At 44.1% G+C, this 17,642-nt stretch overlaps 1 protein-coding gene across 1 annotated transcript in view; it reads left to right on the forward strand.

The window, feature by feature from the left end:
- Mpp4 (MAGUK p55 scaffold protein 4) overlaps nucleotides 1-17,642 on the forward strand; it is a 53,872-nt gene that overhangs the window by 8,504 nt on the left and 27,726 nt on the right. The window contains exons 4-11 of the mRNA XM_045148284.1: nucleotides 438-518; nucleotides 2,216-2,347; nucleotides 3,028-3,109; nucleotides 5,579-5,664; nucleotides 8,123-8,194; nucleotides 8,840-9,036; nucleotides 12,039-12,103; nucleotides 14,217-14,234. Of these exons, the coding sequence (XP_045004219.1) occupies nucleotides 438-518; nucleotides 2,216-2,347; nucleotides 3,028-3,109; nucleotides 5,579-5,664; nucleotides 8,123-8,194; nucleotides 8,840-9,036; nucleotides 12,039-12,103; nucleotides 14,217-14,234 (733 nt within the window). The remainder of the gene's footprint in view (nucleotides 1-437; nucleotides 519-2,215; nucleotides 2,348-3,027; nucleotides 3,110-5,578; nucleotides 5,665-8,122; nucleotides 8,195-8,839; nucleotides 9,037-12,038; nucleotides 12,104-14,216; nucleotides 14,235-17,642) is intronic.

A 17,642-nucleotide genomic window follows, 5' to 3' on the forward strand; every position in this document is an offset into this window, starting at 1 on the left:
CCTTCAACCTGGTTGAGGTTGAATATATATTTAAAAGTATTTTACTTTATTAATTAAGTTGTTTTTTGAAACAGGTCTCAGTTTGGCCTGTAACTCACTATGTAGCCTGGGCTGGCCTCAAACTCTCAATGATCCTTCTGCCTCAGCCTCTTGAGTATTGGAATTATATATGACCCACTACATGCAGCTTCAAAATATTTTTTTTAATATTTAATATTTAATATGGAACGATGGCTTAGTTAAGGCACTTGCCTGCAAAGCCTAAGGACCCAGGTTCATTTCCCCAGTACCCATGTAAACCAGATGTATATGATGTTCATGCATCTGGAGTTCATTTGCAGTGGTTAAAAGCCCTGGTATGCCCATTTGTTCTCTCTCTCTCTCCTAAAAATAAAATATTAAAAATATTTTGTAACATATACTTTCCCATGAATCAGGTCATGGAGCTGTTATGTGAAAGCCCCACTTCCCCTGAGATCCAAGAGCTGAGACAGATCCTCCAGGCTCCCCACTATAAGGCAAGTGCTTGTTAAGAGAGATAAGATTTGCCCATTGGGTACATAGTTAAAATTGGGGCTGGGCGTGGTGGTGCACACCTTTAATCCCAGCACTCGGGAAGCAGAGGTAGGAGGATCGCCATGAGTTCGAGGCCACCCTGAGACTACATATTGAATTTCAGGTCAGCCTGAGCTAGAGCGAGACCTTACCTCAAAAAACAAAACAAAACAAAAAATTGGGAACAATAAATAAAAGTGGTAGAAAATATGCTCCATGAATAGTTGTTCTGCTTTTGTACATGGGTGACCATCAGATTGTACCTGAAGATGTGGGGCTAACATATGATTGGCTCAATACTGTCCAGCCCTGAGGCACGCCTGTCACATCTATGACCTGCTTCCCTGACAAAGACACTGCCCCTCTAAAATTCTGGTCAGTGGAGCTGGAGAGATGGCTTAGCAGTTAAGGCACTAGCCTGCAAAGCCTGAAGACCCAGGTTTGATTCCCCAGTATCCACGTAAGCCAGATGCACAAGGTAGTACATGCATCAGGAGTTCACTTGCAGTGGCTAGAGGCTCTGGGGCATCCATTTTCCTCTCTTTCTTTCTCATAAATAAATAAAATATATTTACATATTTAAATTCTGGTCAGCTATCAGGGTGGCTCCTAGTTACAGAGAAATAATCTCAATACTTTCCAATTTGGGAATATTCTGAAGTTTGGAGACCATGTGTGACAGTATTTGGAATATACAGTGCTTCTACATGGTTAACTCCTGTTAGGGGCTACCTAAGAAAACACTTGACTGCACAACAGTCACCTTCTCTCAGGACTTAAAAAATTTGAGATCAGTTTATCAACCAATTAGAATTTTATGCAAAAACTGCATTTAGAGCATGGAATTTATGAGTTAAAAAATTTCATTCTCAAGCCGGGCATGGTGGCGCATGTCTTTAATCCCAGATCTCGGCGGGGGGGCAGAGGTAGGAGGATCACCATGAGTTCCAGGCCACCCTGAGACTACAAAGTTAATTCCAGGTCAACCTGGACCAGAGTGAGACCCTACCTTGCAAAAAAACAAAAAAAAAAAATTAATTCTCAAGGTAACCACTGGTTATCAAATATCCCCAATTTAAAGCATCTTCTTTGAGTTCCTATTAAATACTGATCCACAGTCTCCACAATCTCCACAATGCGAAAGAATGGTGGTAACCTCCCCACCTGACAAAACAGTGGCTGTTAGAATGAACTCCTTCATCTTGTCCCCAACTAAGGAACTGCTCTCTCTCTCCCTCTCTCCCCTCTCCTCCCCACAGGGGTGTTATTGACACAGGAAATCACTGAGACATTTTGATTACTAATCCTCATCCTGCTTTAATTATAGAAAATATTACAAAGGTTGTTTGTAGTTCAACTTTATATGAGCACCTTGGATTACGGTGGGCTTCCAAGAGATGAGAACATCATGGGATGATATATGGTAGCGTAATGAAAGGGAATATTATGCATTGCTTAACTTCTCTACGCCTTGTTTCCTTATCTGCAAACAAGGGGACAATGAGTAAATCCTTCTCATAGAATTATTGTGATGAATATGCTTGGAACTATGCCCGACTTCTGTGTCCTGGCGTTTGTGGTTATGTGTCACATATTGTTTGGGTCACCTTATTCTAGATGTATATGTGCCATCTGCTCATCTTCCCTTCTTTGTCCCTAGGCCTTGCTCAGGGCCCATGACACAGTAGCTCAGAAAGATTTTGAACCCCTTCTCCCTCCACTGCCGGACAATATCCCTGCGAGTGAAGAAGCTATGAGGATTGTTTGCTTGGTAAAAAACCACCAGCCTCTGGTAAGAAAACTTATTCTTGTAAAAATAAAATATGTATGCTTTATTTATTTATTTTTTTGAGGTGAAACTAGTTGGTCTCACTGTAGCCCAGGTTGACCTAGAATTCACTATGCTGTCTCACAGTGGCCTCAAACTCACGGCCATCTTCCTACCTCTTCCTCCTTAGTGCTGGGGTTAAAGACGTGCACCACCATGCCCGGTCCTACGTTTTTGTTTTTGTTTTTTTAATTTGGCTTTCTGACTGTATATGTATATATATGCATATATATATATATGCATATATATATATATATATATATATATATATATATATATATATATATATATATATATACACACACACATATTTTCCAGTCAATTCTAATGCAGTAACCTAAATTTTCCTTTACAAATGGGAAACAAAGTGAAAAAGATTAATTTGGTTTCCTGACCATAGTCCTTTCATTAGATTATAATCACAGGTGTCTTCTTTATCTGTTGGAGGATCTAAATATTCTTTTGTGATGATGTGGTTGTGTGGAGACCTCAAGAGGTCAAGGTCAAATGGTCTTTCCTTTTTGATGACATGGTGTAAGTGATGGCCCACAGCTAATACCCTCCCTAGGAGGCAAGAAAATTCAGCCACCAGAAAAGTGGTTGTTTTGGGTAAAGGAAGGATTCTGCTGTGTTCTCCTCTCCAGGGAGCCACCATCAAGCGCCATGAGCTGACAGGGGATATCCTGGTGGCCAGGGTCATCCATGGTGGGCTGGTCGAGAGGAGCGGTAAGTTGGAGTGGTAGGGGCCAGTATGAGCGGGAGCGTAGGAAACACTTGCTTATGTGGTCTCTGCAGAGGAGCCCCTTCCCTCGCTTAGGTCAGGGCCTTCCCACCGTCCTTGCCTGGTCAGAGCAGTAAACAGAAGGGACCTGGTATTCCAAGGGACTGCCTCCTTCCGTGAGCCCATACTCTCCACGCCCCATGCTGATGCACTCCCAATTCACCTTCTTGTGTCAGGGTAGCCAGGTAAGCAGTCGTTGTTCTACAGATGAGGAAACTTGGCCAAGGTTCCAGTTTGAGTCAGGATTCAAGTACCTAATTCTGCATTCCCAGCCTTTTGATCCTTGTTCTTGGAAAAAGAGCCATAGCTTATTTTCCATAATGAAATGCCTCATTTGTTCTTTCTCCTGTTAAACAAACTTTCCTCCTTTCGCTGCTGTGCCCATACCTGCTGCCTCTTGTCCTCCCCGCCCACAGCCTCCTGGGTCCTGCACCTTTGTGACAAACCCTGGCACATTCCCAGTTGCCACAGCCCCTGGTCCTTCCTTTATCTTCAGTTTCATTGCTACTTCTCAACCACATGAGATTCTGTTGGCATTTTTCTTAACTTTTTTTTTTTTTTTGTCTTCCTTGGTCTTATCTCATGGCTCTGAAACCTCCCGTCACACCTTATATTTCTCAAGGCTCAATCACCCTGCATCTTTAAAAGGTCTTGTGGGACTACTTGGGAAGAAGGGATACAGTAGGAGCGGAAGGGTTAAAGAGAAAACAATGGGGCCGAATATGATAAAATATATATGTACAAAATTATAAAGAATAATTTCTTTCTTTCTCTTTTTTGTTATTGTTTTCTTTAATTTTATTTATTTGAGAGTGACAGAGAAACAGGCAGATATATATATAGAGAGAATGGGCGCGCCAGGGCCTCCAGCCACTGCAAACGAATTCCAGATGTGTGCGCCCCCTTGTGCATCTGGCAAACGTGGGTCCTGGAGAATTGAGCCTCGAACCGGGGCCCTTAGGCTTCACAGGCAAGCGCTTAACCACTAAGCCATCTCTCCAGCCCTGTTACTGTTTTTTTTTTTTTGTTTTTTTTTTTTGAGGTAGGGTCTCACTCTAGCCCAGGCTGACCTGAAATTCACTATGGAGTCTCAGGGTGGCCTTGAACTCATGGCGATCCTCCTACCTCTGGCTCCCAAGTGCTAGGATTAAAGGCGTGCACCACCACGCCTGGCTTAAAAAATTAATTTCTAAAAGAGTTAACATATAGTTATACATATTAATGAGATACAATGTGATGATACAGTTCATGCATACAACATGTAACGATCAGATTTAGATTTAGGTCATTAGGATTTCCATCTCCTTAAGCATTTACTATTTATGTGTGTTGGAAAACTTTGAACTCCTCTCTTCTAGTTTCTAAAATAAAATGGATAACAAATTGCTCTGAAAGCATAGTCACCCTACAGTACAGTAGAACACTGGAGCTAAAGGCTTCAGCTTTGATTTTTCATGGTGCTAGGACTGAATCAGAGCCTTGAACATGGTAAGTAAGAGCTCTACCACCATCCCCTCACATTGACTTTAAAAAAAATTATTTATTTATTTATTTGAGAGGGGTGGAAGGCAGAGAGAGAGAATGAGCACACCAAGGCATCGGGCCACTGCAAACGAACTACCGAGACATACGCGCCACCTAGTGAATATGGCTTCCTGGGTCCTGGGGAATTGAACCTGGGGCCTTTGGCTTTGCAGGCAAGTGCCTTAACCACTAAGCCATCTCTCCAGCCCACATTGACTTTTTTTTAAAATTTTTATTTATTTATTTATTTGAGAGAGACAGACACAGAGAGAAAGACAGATAGAGGGAGAGAGAGAGAGAGAGAGAATGGGCGCGCCAGGGCTTCCAGCCTCTGCAAACGAACTCCAGATGCGTGCGCCCCCTTGTGCATCTGGCTAACGTGGGACCTGGGGAACCGAGCCTCGAACTGGGGTCCTTAGGCTTCACAGGCAAGCGCTTAACCGCTAAGCCATCTCTCCAGCCCACATTGACTTTTTGAGACAGGGTCTAAGTATGTAGCTCAGGCTGACCTTGAACTCATGATCCTCTTGCTTCTGCACTCAGCTCTAGGCCTCATTTTTTAAAACATTTTAATTTTTATTTATTTTTTTGAGAGCGACAGAGAGAAGGAGAGAGAGAGAATGGGTGTGCCAGGGCCTCCAGCCACTGCATATGAACTCCAGACGCGTGCGCCCCCTTGTGCATCTGGCTAACGTGGGTCCTGGGGAATGGAGCCTCAAACCGGGGTCCTTAGGCTTCACAGGCAAACGCTTAACTGCTAAGCCATCTCTCCAGCCCCAACAGTTTGCTTTCTTAATTCCATATGCTTGGGTTTGTGAGTGTAAGTAGTCTGGGATAGGAATCGCTGTTTGATTTCTTTGGGCCCTTCTGTTTGTGTTCTGTTTGTCTAGGGTTGTTGTTTGCTGGAGACAAATTGGTGGAAGTGAACGGAGTCTCCGTTGAGGGACTGGACCCTGAGCAAGTTATCCATATCCTGGTAACTGACTCTCCGTGCCTGCTTCTTAGTGACTTGGTCAGAGGCCAGGCTCCCTGGTGTGCGCTGTAATGTGATGGGCCCCCTGGCGGCTCTTTGTCTCCAGACCCCTTGACCTTGTCTGCGGCCATGTAACTCCATTACCCCCTGCAAGTTCTGGTCCAGACTGGGAAACATTCCTTCTCAGGCTTCTCCTCAGTGGGATCATCAGGTCCCCCAGCACAGGTCCTTTATAACCCAAGGCACTCCATGGGAAACTGGGCCTGAGCAGAGTGAAGTTTTAGTAGATAGTTTGAACCTGAGTAAGCCACCCCTCACTCTCTAACGTGTTTTACAGCTGAAATCTGTTTAACGTCTTCCTTCAGGCAGCTTTGGGTGGTGGGGAGAAAGAAGTTACCATGACAACACACAGGCAGGAAGACATCCTTGCTTAGCTTTGTCCCTGTCCCTTGTTGGCTGATGCTTTCTTAAGTTCCACCTCTCAGTCCATTCCCTGCCTTTACTATGCACAGCAGCATGGCCCCACCCATGCACAATCCAACAGTGATGTCTGAGGTTGATCACTATATATTTTAGAGTATTCGGGCTGAAGAGATGGCTTAGTGGTTAAGGCACATGCCCGAGAAGCCTAAAGACCTTGGTTTGATTCTCCAGGTCACATTTAAGCCAGATGTACATGGTGGCACATGTGTCTGGAGTTCATATGCAGTGGCTAGAGGCCCTGGTGTGCCCAGTCTTTCTCTCTCTCTTTCTCCCTCTCTCTGTCTCTAGTAAATAAATAAATAAAAATAAATCTTTTAAAAAATATACATTTTAGAATATTTACTTGAGAGAGAAAAAGAGATAAATAGGCAGAGAGAGAGAGAGAGAGAGAGAGAGAGAGAATGGGCATGCCAGGGTCTCCAGCCACTGCAGTCAAACTCCAGATGCATGTGCCCCCTTTTGCATCTGGATTATGTGGGTCTTGGGGAATCGAACCTGGGTCCTTTGGCTTTGCAGGCAAGTGCCTTAACCGTCTCTTCAGCCCAAGAGAAGTCTCCACTATGTTTTTAAAATTTATTTTATTTATGAGAGAGGGAGTGTGTGTGTATGGGCACGCCAGATCTTCTAGCCATTGCAGTTGTACTCCAGATGTATGCACCTCCTTGTGTGCATGCACAACCTTATGCATCTGGCTTACATGGGTTCTGGGGAGTCGAACCTGGATCCTTAGGCTTCTCAGATAAGCACCTCAACCGCTAAGCAATCTGTCAAGTTGAGTGTCTGGGGGAACTCTAGGTTTTCATGGTGCTGCTTTAGAGACTGAGGCGAAGACTGAGATGATAGGGAAGATAGCAATCATTTACACATCTCGTAAACTACTGCTGCAAGGTTCTGTGGGGGGTGGAAGTTTTGAAGTATGCGAATCAGAGGCAGACCGACATGCAGGCCTCGAACTTGGCCTTCCTCGTGCCAGCTGTGCAATTGCCATGACAACTGGATTGTGGAGTTCCTAAGAATGAGGTCTCGTCCACCTCTGTCTTTTTGTGCCTCCCCTTTTTTTGAGGTAGGGTGTCACTCTAGTGCAGGCTGACCTGAAATTCACTGCATAGTCTCAGGGTGGCCTTGAACTCACGGCAATCCTCCTACCTCTCCTGAGAGCTGGGATTAAAGACACGTGTCACCACACCTGGCCCCATCTGTGTATTTTTGATGCCTGTCACAGTGTATGTAATAGGTGGATGCTCAGCTCTCACATAGAGCAAGAGGTTTTGTGAAAAAAATATTTTATTCATTTAGTTGAAAGAAAGAGGCAAATAGAAAGAGAGAGAGAGAGAGAGAGAGAGAGAATGGGCACACCAGAGCCTCCAGCCACTACAAACAAACTCCAGATGGATGTGCCACCTTGTGCATCTGGCTTACATAGGAAATTGAACCTGAGTCCTTAGGCTTCACAGACGAGCACCTTAAGTGCTCAGCCATCTCTCCAGCCCGAGGGAGAGGTTTGCTTCTCTCTATATGTTTGAAGGACTCTCCATTTCTGTTTTTATTTTGGAAGCTTGTTGGTTCTCCTAGAAGATTTAAGAGCTCTCTGTCTTCCCCATCTGGCTGGGACAGCTGCCACAGAGCCAGGTGTTCAGGAAATGCTCACTTGGCGGGGAGAGCAGCAAAGTCAGAAGTCCTGTCTCTTTACCAGGGTATATGTAAAGATCTTGCTGAGTGGGTTTTGTCAGCAGTGACTGTGAGGGTCACAGGAGAGGTCACTTCAGTGTGGGTTTTAGCAAACAGGGACTCAGAAGCCTGCAGTGAGGCAGGTGCAGAGCCTGGTTGCTTCCAGCTTTCCACTTCCGGGTGGTGGTGATTAGCTGTTAAACCCAGTGAAACTTACTGTGTGGAATGCCACCATTATACCTGGAGGTATTCAGTTGTTACTCCATCTACAGAATGGTAGCTCACCATTCTCCCCCTTGTTCGTTTCTAGGCTATGTCTCATGGTACAATCATGTTCAAGGTGGTTCCAGTGTCTGACCCTCCTGTCAACAGCCAGAAAATGGTAAGAGTTTATTTAACTCTTTGTGTCATACACAATAATAGCTACCAATATAGCATATAATGTCCCTATCCTCTGAAGTGTTTTGAACATGGGTTCAGCATTGTGTTGGATGTTCCTCAATATTGATGACCTAAAATACAGAACAAGTAAAGGAACACAATACAGGGAGATAGGCTATCATGAAATTAAGAAGCAACATTAAAAATGGTAAAAATTTTGGCTGGAAAGATGGCTTAGCAGTTAAGGTGCTTGCCTAAAAAGCCTAAGGATCCAGGTTCGATCCTCCAGGCCCCATTTAAAGTAGATGCATGGTGGCATATGTGTCTGGAGTTCGTTTGCAGTGGATAGAGGTCCTGGTGCTCCCATTCTCTCTCTCTCTCCCCCTCTCTCCTTCTCTTGGTCCTAAATAAATAAATAAATAAAAATAATTCTTTTAAAATGGTGAAAATTCAGAACTAAGATATTCTATTCCAGAACACATTGGGGGTTTTGCTGTTCACGGTATCTAGTTTAAGTTGCCAGTTCTCTTTTGTGGCAAGGATAGAGAGGTAAGATGGAGGTGGTAATTGAAGTGGGGATGATGATTTTACTTTGAGATGACCGCTGGGCAAGGGCTCTTGTGACAGTGCCATCGCCTGCCCTCAGGTTCATGTTCGTGCCATGACTGATTACTGGCCCCAGGAGGATCCTGACATCCCCTGCATGGATGCTGGATTGCCTTTCCAGAAAGGGGACATCCTCCAGATTGTGGACCAGAACGATTCCCTCTGGTGGCAGGCTCGGAAAATCTCAGACCTTGCTGCGTGTGCTGGCCTGATCCCTTCTAACCACCTTATGAAGAGGTAAGTGAGGTCATCAGCTCTGGCACGAGAACTGGGCCACCAGCTGCTGTCAGCAAGCTAACATGAGACAAAGACACAAGCAGGTGGGTGAACAAACACACCCTGGTTTATAGATAGTATTTATAAACAAGTACCAAAGGGTCTAGAATAATCATATCAGTTAGAAAAGATGGAAAGTGCTTGAGAGACTATATTAAACTTAAAAGCTACTGTGGGGCTGGAGAAATGGTTTAGCATTTAAGGCACTTGCCTGCAAAGTCTAAGGACCCAGGTTCAATTCCCCAGGACCCACATAAGCCAGATAGATGTACAGGGTGGCACGTGTCTGGATTCTGCTTGCAGCAGTTGGAGGACCTGGCATGCCCATTCTCTCTCTCTCCCTCTCTCTCTGTCTGCCTTTCTATCTCCTTCTCAAATAAATAAAAAATTTAAAAGATCAACCAGGCATGGTGGTACATGCCTTTAATCCCAGCACTTGGGAGGCAGAGGTAGGAGGATCACCGAGAGTTCGAGGCCACCCTGAGACTACATAATGAATTCCAGGTTAACCTGGGCTAGAGTGAAACCCTACCTCGGAAAAAAAATTAAATTAAATTAAATTTAAAAGATCAGCTTTTTACAAAAGTTACTGTGGTCTGAATATGTTGACCCAGCCCCCATTCAAGTGATCATTGTAATTCCCAGGGTAATACTAGGAAGAGGTGAGTCTATTAGGAATTGGTTAGGTCATGAGGGCAGAGCCTTCATGAATGGGCTCAGTGCCCTCACAGAAGAACTCAGGGGTCAGGTTTGTTTGCCCTTTCCACTGCTGGAAGGTGTCATCTATGAATCACAGAGCCCTCACCAGATGCTAAATCAGCTAATGGCATGATCTAGGACTTCTTAGTCTCCAGAACTGTGGGAAATAAATTTCTATACTTTTTAAGCCACCTGGTTTATGGCATTCTTTTGGAGCAGCCTGAAAAGACTAAGACAAAAAAGCATTAGTCTTTCACATTCTCCAGACTGAGCTAGTCAGGCACCTAAAAAAGCATTAGTCTTTCAGTGCATAGCTGGACCCCAGATACCGATGTTCAGCCTGCAACCCTCACCATGGACTCTGGAGGTTGAATGAGATCTCCAAGAGAGTAGGTGAAGATAGAAGGAGAAGTCCAAGGCTCAGCCAATGTGAGTGATCAAGCAGAAGAAATAAAGTAGCCAAGGAGATGTAGAAGGAATTACTGATAAGGCAGAGTGAAATCCAGACTGCACATTGCCTTGACCACCTATTAGTTACTACCTAGAGGATTGAGAACCAACCATTGGGTTTAGTGATGTGGAGGGCATGGATGATCTTGATAAGAGCAGTTTCAGTGGGTATGTGAGGGAATCCAATCCTAATTAGAGTGGTATTTGGAGAAGGTGGTGATTTTAAGCATAGAAGTTTTTTTTTTTTTTTCCCCAAGGTAGTAGAAATACACATAATTTATTAAGAAAGAAACAGCCACTTCTGAGAATGGGAATAGGTTAGTGAGCTAGAAAAGACATACTTAACAAGTTGACTCTGGAACATTTTGGCATAAGGCAGAGCAGAGCAACAGAGAAAAGCTAGAGAGGAAAGTGAAGTGATACAGGAGAAAATTTTCAGGTGGGTTAAATGAAACCAACAGGAATAATCCAGTGAGGGGATATTCAGTTACCTTCTTGTGGTGGCTTGAATCAGATGCCCCCTGTAAACTCACATGTTCGGAATGCTTGATCTCCAGTTGATGGCAGTTGGGAGGTAGAAACTTACTGAAGGAGGAGCGTTGTTGGAGGCAGTCTTTGCGGTGTTATAGCCAGCTCCCCCTTGCCAGAAATTGCCTCACTCTCCTACTGCTGATTTTTTTTACCTGGCAAGGCAGAGGTGATGTCCAGCCTCTGCTCATGCCATGCTTTCCCCTGCCATCATGAAGCTTCCCCTCAGGACTGTAAGCCAAAATAAAAACCTTCCCTCCCATCTTCAGCCTTTGGTCGGGTGCTTTGTCCCAGCAATGAGAAGATTACCACACTACTCCTCCCTGGGACAAAACACCCGACCAGAAGCAGCTTCTGGAATGAAAAGGTCTATTTCAGCTTGTAGTTTCCAGAGGAAGCATGGCAGAGGAGGCAGCTGGGATATCGCATCTTTTTGTTGTTGTTGTTGTAGTTTTGTTTCCACTCTGTCTCACTCTGGTCCAGGATGACCTGGAATTAACTATGTAGGCTCAGGATGGCCTCAAACTCTCGGTGATCCTCCTACCTCTGCCTCCCAAGTGCTGGGATTAAAGGCGTGCACATCTTGTCATCTTGTCACAGAGCAGGAAGAAACTGCTGGCGCCAGCTAGCTCTGAACACCCAGTCACTGGACTATCTAAAACCTCAAGGCTCACCCCAAGGCTCCATCCAGCTCCCAAAGATTCCACTGTCTGGGGACTAAGTTTGAGTCTTCATCACAGACACTTGAGGCTATGGGAGACATCTTCCATTCAAACCACCACGGAGAGAAAAGTGTTTATGATACAGGAGAAAGAAAATGCTGGCGTTGAAGCTCTTATGCAGGCAGAACGGGATGTGCTTCAGTACAAGTAGTAAGGTTAGCTCAGTACAGGGGCACAGATAGCCCAAGCACAGGAATGGCAATAGGAGGGAAGGTATGGTATGTGGGCACCAAGGAGGAAGGAGGATATGGTGAGAGATTGTGGAAGTTCCCTACCAGCTGTGCTTACTTTCTCAGTGAAATATAAAGCAATGTCACAGAGTAAAAGTAGGTTAAAGAGGTGCTGGGCGCATCTGTGACACTGCATGCTTGTATCACCTTCTGTGTCTGGCTTGCTTGGGACCTGGAGGAGAACATGAGTCCTTTGGCTTGGCAGGCAAGTGCCTTAACCACTAAGACATCTCTCCAGTGCATACCACTCAGTTGTATGTAGGTGGTGCTAAGGATCAAACCTAGAACTTCCAACAGAACGACATCCCCAGCCCATTGCTCTCTTTCTGCCTAGGAAACAACGGGAATTCTGGTGGTCCCAGCCATACAAGCCGCATACCTGCCTCAAACCCACCAGATGTGAGTATGTGTACCGAAGTGCACGCAGAGGCCTCAGACCTTGCATGTGCATGTAAGAAGACAGCCTCCTCTCTCCCGGATTGTCTTCCTGTCCAAGAGAGTCTCTCTCTTTTTTTTTTTTTAATTTTTATGTATTTATTTATTAGAGGCAGAGAGAAGGGGAGAGAGAAGGAGGGAGAATGAGTGTACCAGGGCCTCTAGTCACTGCAAACAAACTCCAGACATATGTGCCACAATGTGCATTTGGCTCATGTGGGACCTGGAGAATTGAACCTGGATCCTTAGGCTTTGCAGACATATGCCTTAACTGCTAAGCCATCTCTCCAGCCAGTCCCACATTTTTATTCCAACACTGTTCAAAAGTTCAAAGTCCAAGGTCTTATCTGAGAAGTCTCTTAATTATAACCCTGTAAAATTAAAACATAAGTTAAATATACATAATGATACAGAGTAAACATTCACACTGCAAAAGATGGCATTGGGCATAGCAAGAAAAGATTAAACCAATGCAGGATCTAAAATAAGCAGGGCAAACATCAAATCTTGCAGTTTAGTGTTCATCTGGGACCCATAATGAAGTTTCTGTGGTTCCAGTTCTATACCTCCAGCTGGGCTGCTGACAGTCATGGGAAAACTCCATTTTAAGCCAGCAGCTCTTTTTGGCAATTGCCCCACAGTCCTGGCATCTCAGTGATGTTGGGCCGAGAGAGTCTCTTTATGTTCCTAAAGCCCCCAAGTAATTTTCAGCCTGCCATCTGAAATCCTACCACATACATTCTTGCCTTTGGAGTTTCAGTGGGTAAAAATGCAAACAACCTTGTGTTGGTGACCACTTAAGTCATTCCTCCCCAACTTAAAGTCTTCTGCCATCTTTAAAGTTCTATATGCCTTGTGCCTAGACTGACACACAAGGCTGTGTAGCTGCATACAACCTTGGTTTGCGTTCTGTTGATGTTAAGGGCTTAATCTTCCCATGACCTGACGTCTAACGAATGCCTGTAGTGATTAAATATGAGACCAAATTGTTACTTAATGAATCCAGTTTGACGCATGTCATTCAAATGACAGGAGGGGAGTGGTTATTGTAAAGGGAGCCATCATGGCAAGTGTTTGTGAGCTACTTACAGCCCTAACAATGGGTGCTGACAAAGATGACCTGTCATAAACTGGTGTAGCCATCACTTCATGAGTGTTGTATTGCCCCAATGAGACCTGCACAATTCTGAGCCCAGAAACATTTTGATATAGAGAACAGAGGAGGACAAAGACTAAGACAGAATGAGACAATACTACTTGGAAAGAGGAGGGTGCTCAGGGGAATGAGGGAAAGGGCAAAAGAGGGTAAGAGAACAGGAATGTGATCAAATTACAGTGTGTTCATGGGTTAAAACTCTCAATAAAAATAGTTTTTGTAGCCAGGCATGGTGGCGCATACCTTTAATTCCTAACACCCAGGAGGCAGAGGTAGGAGGATCTCTGTGAGTTCAAAATCAGCCTGGAACTATAGAGTGAGTTCCAGGTCAGCCTGGGCTACAGTGAGACCCTATCTTACTGTGATAAATGTAATTTTGTATCCTTTTTCTCTATTTAATTATTAGCACTGGAGAAACAAAGTCTTATGGATAAGCTTCTAGTCGAGAGGAGCATGACATTTAATCAAAGTTTTAAAAAATCCCAGGGCTGTGTTAAATTGCAGGTGATAAGTAAAAAATTATTTACTGAAGATGCAGTTATTGCCATCCACATTTCTTGTTTTCCCCCTCTCCTCCTCTCCCATTCCTTCTTACCTCCTTTCCTTCCTTGATATGAATTCCTAAAATATGTTGACTTAATTCTGAAATAAGAAGAGCACAATGCTAATAGAGCCTACTGGGGGAAGAAAGGTGGTATATTTGCCAGCAGCAGGTAGATTCTCATGTGCAACCAGTCTCACAAATGCATTAGTTTCTATAGGGTGATAATTTAGTATTTTCTTGCTAAATCTCCATTGAATTTCTTGAATATTAGTTGCAATAATGTTGATACTTCGCTTTGCTTGTTGTAAGTTATCTGAAAAACAAGAACATGAACCACTATGCTCTTTTTTCCCGTGCTTCAATTTTTTTGTATCCAGCAATCTCTATGGAAGAAGGTAAGAAACGGGGTTCAGAAAAATACCCTTGCCTCCAAAAACTCTTAGAAATTTCTTCTTTAAAATATTATTTTTTTATTTATTGGCAAGAAGAGGCAGAGAATGGGCATAGCAAAGCCTCTTGCCACTGTAAACAAATACCAGACTCGTGTGCCATTTTGTGCATTTGGCTTTATGTGGGTACTGAGGAATTGAGCACAGGCCAGCAGGCTTTGTAGAAAAGCATGTTTAGCTGCTGAGCCATCTCCCTAGCCCTAAAAGTTTCTTCTCATTTTGAAAATTCAGCTAAGTTCAGTTTGTTCATGAGGTCCTTCCCACACTCCTGGCAGTATTAAAACAAAGAGAGAAAGACCCTACCTTGAAAAAAAAAATTGAGAGATAGAAAGAGAGAGAGAGAGAATGTGTGCACCAGGGCCTTTAGCCACTGTAAATGAACTCCAGATGCATGCACCACTGTGTGCATCTGGCTTATGTGGGTCCTGGGGAATTGAACCTGGGTCCTTTGGCTTCTCAGGCAAGTGACGTAACTGCACATTTATAGTTCCAGCACGTGAAAAGTTAATCAGGAGGATGTCAAGTTCCAGTCCAGACTAGGCTACATGTTTCAAAAACAAATACACAAACAAATCAATAATAGGGGATGGGAGATATAACTCAGTGGTCAAAGGCACTTTCTTGCAAAGCTTCCTGGGTCAGGTTCATTTTCCCCATCACCCACATAAAGCTGGACATGTATTTGCCTGCAGCAGTAAGACAACTGAGATGCCTAAATAAACTGGGAAGTTCAGGAGGGAGTTAAAAAAAAATGTCATTATCCTACTACTGAGAGAACTCAAGGAGAGAGTAATGGATACACACAGCTCCGGAGTCTAACAGAGCAATGGTAAGAACTCAACAAAAGAGTCGTGAAATTCAGCAGGGCTCTTGTTTCACCCGCTTTATACTAAGTTCATAACAGTAACACTATGAGGAATTTTTTTTTTTTTTTGCTGTGTATGTGTATGTATGTGTGATGTGGTATGTGGTGTGTGAACATGTATGTGCCCACCATGTGCTGGCCTGTGGCAAGGTTCACTCACCTGCAGTGAGTGCAGTGAGTGGAACATCCGGTGTCCCTCTCCACTTCTCCATTGCTCTTCCATCTGGTCTTACTTGAGCCGGAGTCTCTTACTGATTCAGGAGCTTGCTGTGTTTTCCTCAAGCTCCAGAGACTCTTGGGTCTGTGCTTCCCGACGGGGCTGGGGCTCCACACGCAGTGGCCACACCCAGCTAGCTGCTTATGTGGGTTCTGAGGATCAAACATTCTCTCAGGCCTCCTCTGGCCCTCATGCTTGCACAGGAAGTACGCTTAACCACCCAGCCAGCTGCCAGCCCAGGACTTTATTATGACTGTTCTTATCTTATGTGTGAAAAGACTGAGGTTCAGAACAAGTGAGACTGGTTATCAGAGGCTGCAAACAATGTAGTCTGAAGGGCTCTGAGTCAGGGTAGATGGGACCTTCATTTATACTTTATTTTTATTTATTTATTTGAGAGAGAGGGAGAGAGAGGGAGAGAGAGAGAGAGAGAGAGAGAGAGATTGAGAGAGATTGAGAGAGAGAGAGAGAGAGAGAGAGAGAGAATGGGCATGCCAGGGCCTATAGCCACTGAAAACGAACTCCAGACACACGCACCACCTTGTGCATCTGGCTTATGTGGGACCTGGGGAATGGAACCAAGGTCCTTTGGCCTTGCAGGCAAATGCCTTAACTGCTAAGCCATCTCTCCAGCCTAGAGACCTTCATTTATTACCTTTTCTTTCTCCATGGCCAGCCAACTGGATGATATCCCATGACGACACACACACACACACACACACACACACACACACACACACACACACAATGTAGTCTGAAGGATCCTGAGTCAGGCTAGATGGGACCTTCATTGATTACATTCTCTTTCTCCATGGTCAGCCATTGGGGTGATAACCCATGACCACACACAGACACACATAGACACACACACACATGCATAAGCATGAATGGAAGATGTTTGTTTGCAGAGAACGGAAAAGAATAAAGTAAAGGAAACTTTTTAGCTACTACTCAGACTTCAACTGCAAAACCAGAGAGACCTGAGAACGTCAGGCAAACGGCTTTTGAAAGCTGATCTATCACACTGGCCTGAGTCTCCAAAGACAGGAACAATTCATAACCCGAGAGAGGTGGCAAATGGGGCAGGTCCAAAGTGTCTCCCACATTGTCAACCCAGATCCATGTATGTCCTAGACTCCAGAGTCACATGTCAGAAGAGTAAGGGCTCCTATGGCATTATTGGAGAATCATTGTTCATCTTTAAACTTCCATTTACAGAATAGGAATGATAATTATATATATATATATATATATATATATATATATAATTATATATAGATAATTATAATTATATATATGTGTATAGATAATTGTAGTTTTTAAAAAATTATTTATTTATTTATTTGAGAGCGACAGACACAGAGAGAAAGACGGATAGAGGGAGAGAGAGAATGGGCGCGCCAGGGCTTCCAGCCTCTGCAAACAAACGCCAGATGCGTGCGCCCCCTTGTGCATCTGGCTAACATGGGACCTGGGGAACTGAGCCTCGAACCGGGGTCCTTAAGCTTCACAGGCAAGCGCTTAACCACTAAGCCATCTCTCCAGCCCAAATTGCAGTTTTTTAAAACAACCCCTAGAGCTGGTGTGCTACTCTTGGGAGGCTGAGGTAGGAGGCTCTCCATGAGTTTGAGTTTGAGTTTGAGGCTAGCTTGGGGCTACCGAGTAAGTTCTTGGTCAACCTGGGCTACAGTGAAACTCTACCTCTATAAAACCAAACCAACCCAACCCATCCTTTAGTTATGCCCTGGGAACTAGCGAACATGATGTATTATAAATGGCTAATCTGGAAAACCATTAAGGGACTGAATGACAGGGATGGACATCTCAGCTATGTTGCTGGTTTATCTGGGTCCCTAATTCAGTAAAAGTGTTTATTAAATTTTTTCATATTTGTTTTTAAAACATTAGTGAATGATGTTTTAATAAGGTAGTACTATGGCTTTATAATGTTATAGCTCAAAATTTGCAAGTTATTTTTTCAAGATACGGTCTCACTCTAGCCCACATTGACCTGCAATTCACTATGGAATCTCAGGGAGGCCTCGAACTCATGGTGATCCTCCTACCTCTGTCTCCTGAGTGCTGGGATTAAAGGCGTGTGCCATGGGCCTGGCTAAAATTTGCAAGTTTTTTTAAAGACACTTTTTTTTTCTAGATTGTTCAGGCTACACTAAAAATATCAATCCTCTGTCTCAGTGCTGGGGTTACAGGCTTGGGCCACTGCCTGACAAAATCATATCTTATTAAACAGATAGTACTTTATATCTCTGGA

The sequence above is a fragment of the Jaculus jaculus genome, chromosome 4 (genome assembly GCF_020740685.1).
Source record: "Jaculus jaculus isolate mJacJac1 chromosome 4, mJacJac1.mat.Y.cur, whole genome shotgun sequence".
Taxonomy (NCBI): domain Eukaryota; kingdom Metazoa; phylum Chordata; class Mammalia; order Rodentia; family Dipodidae; genus Jaculus; species Jaculus jaculus.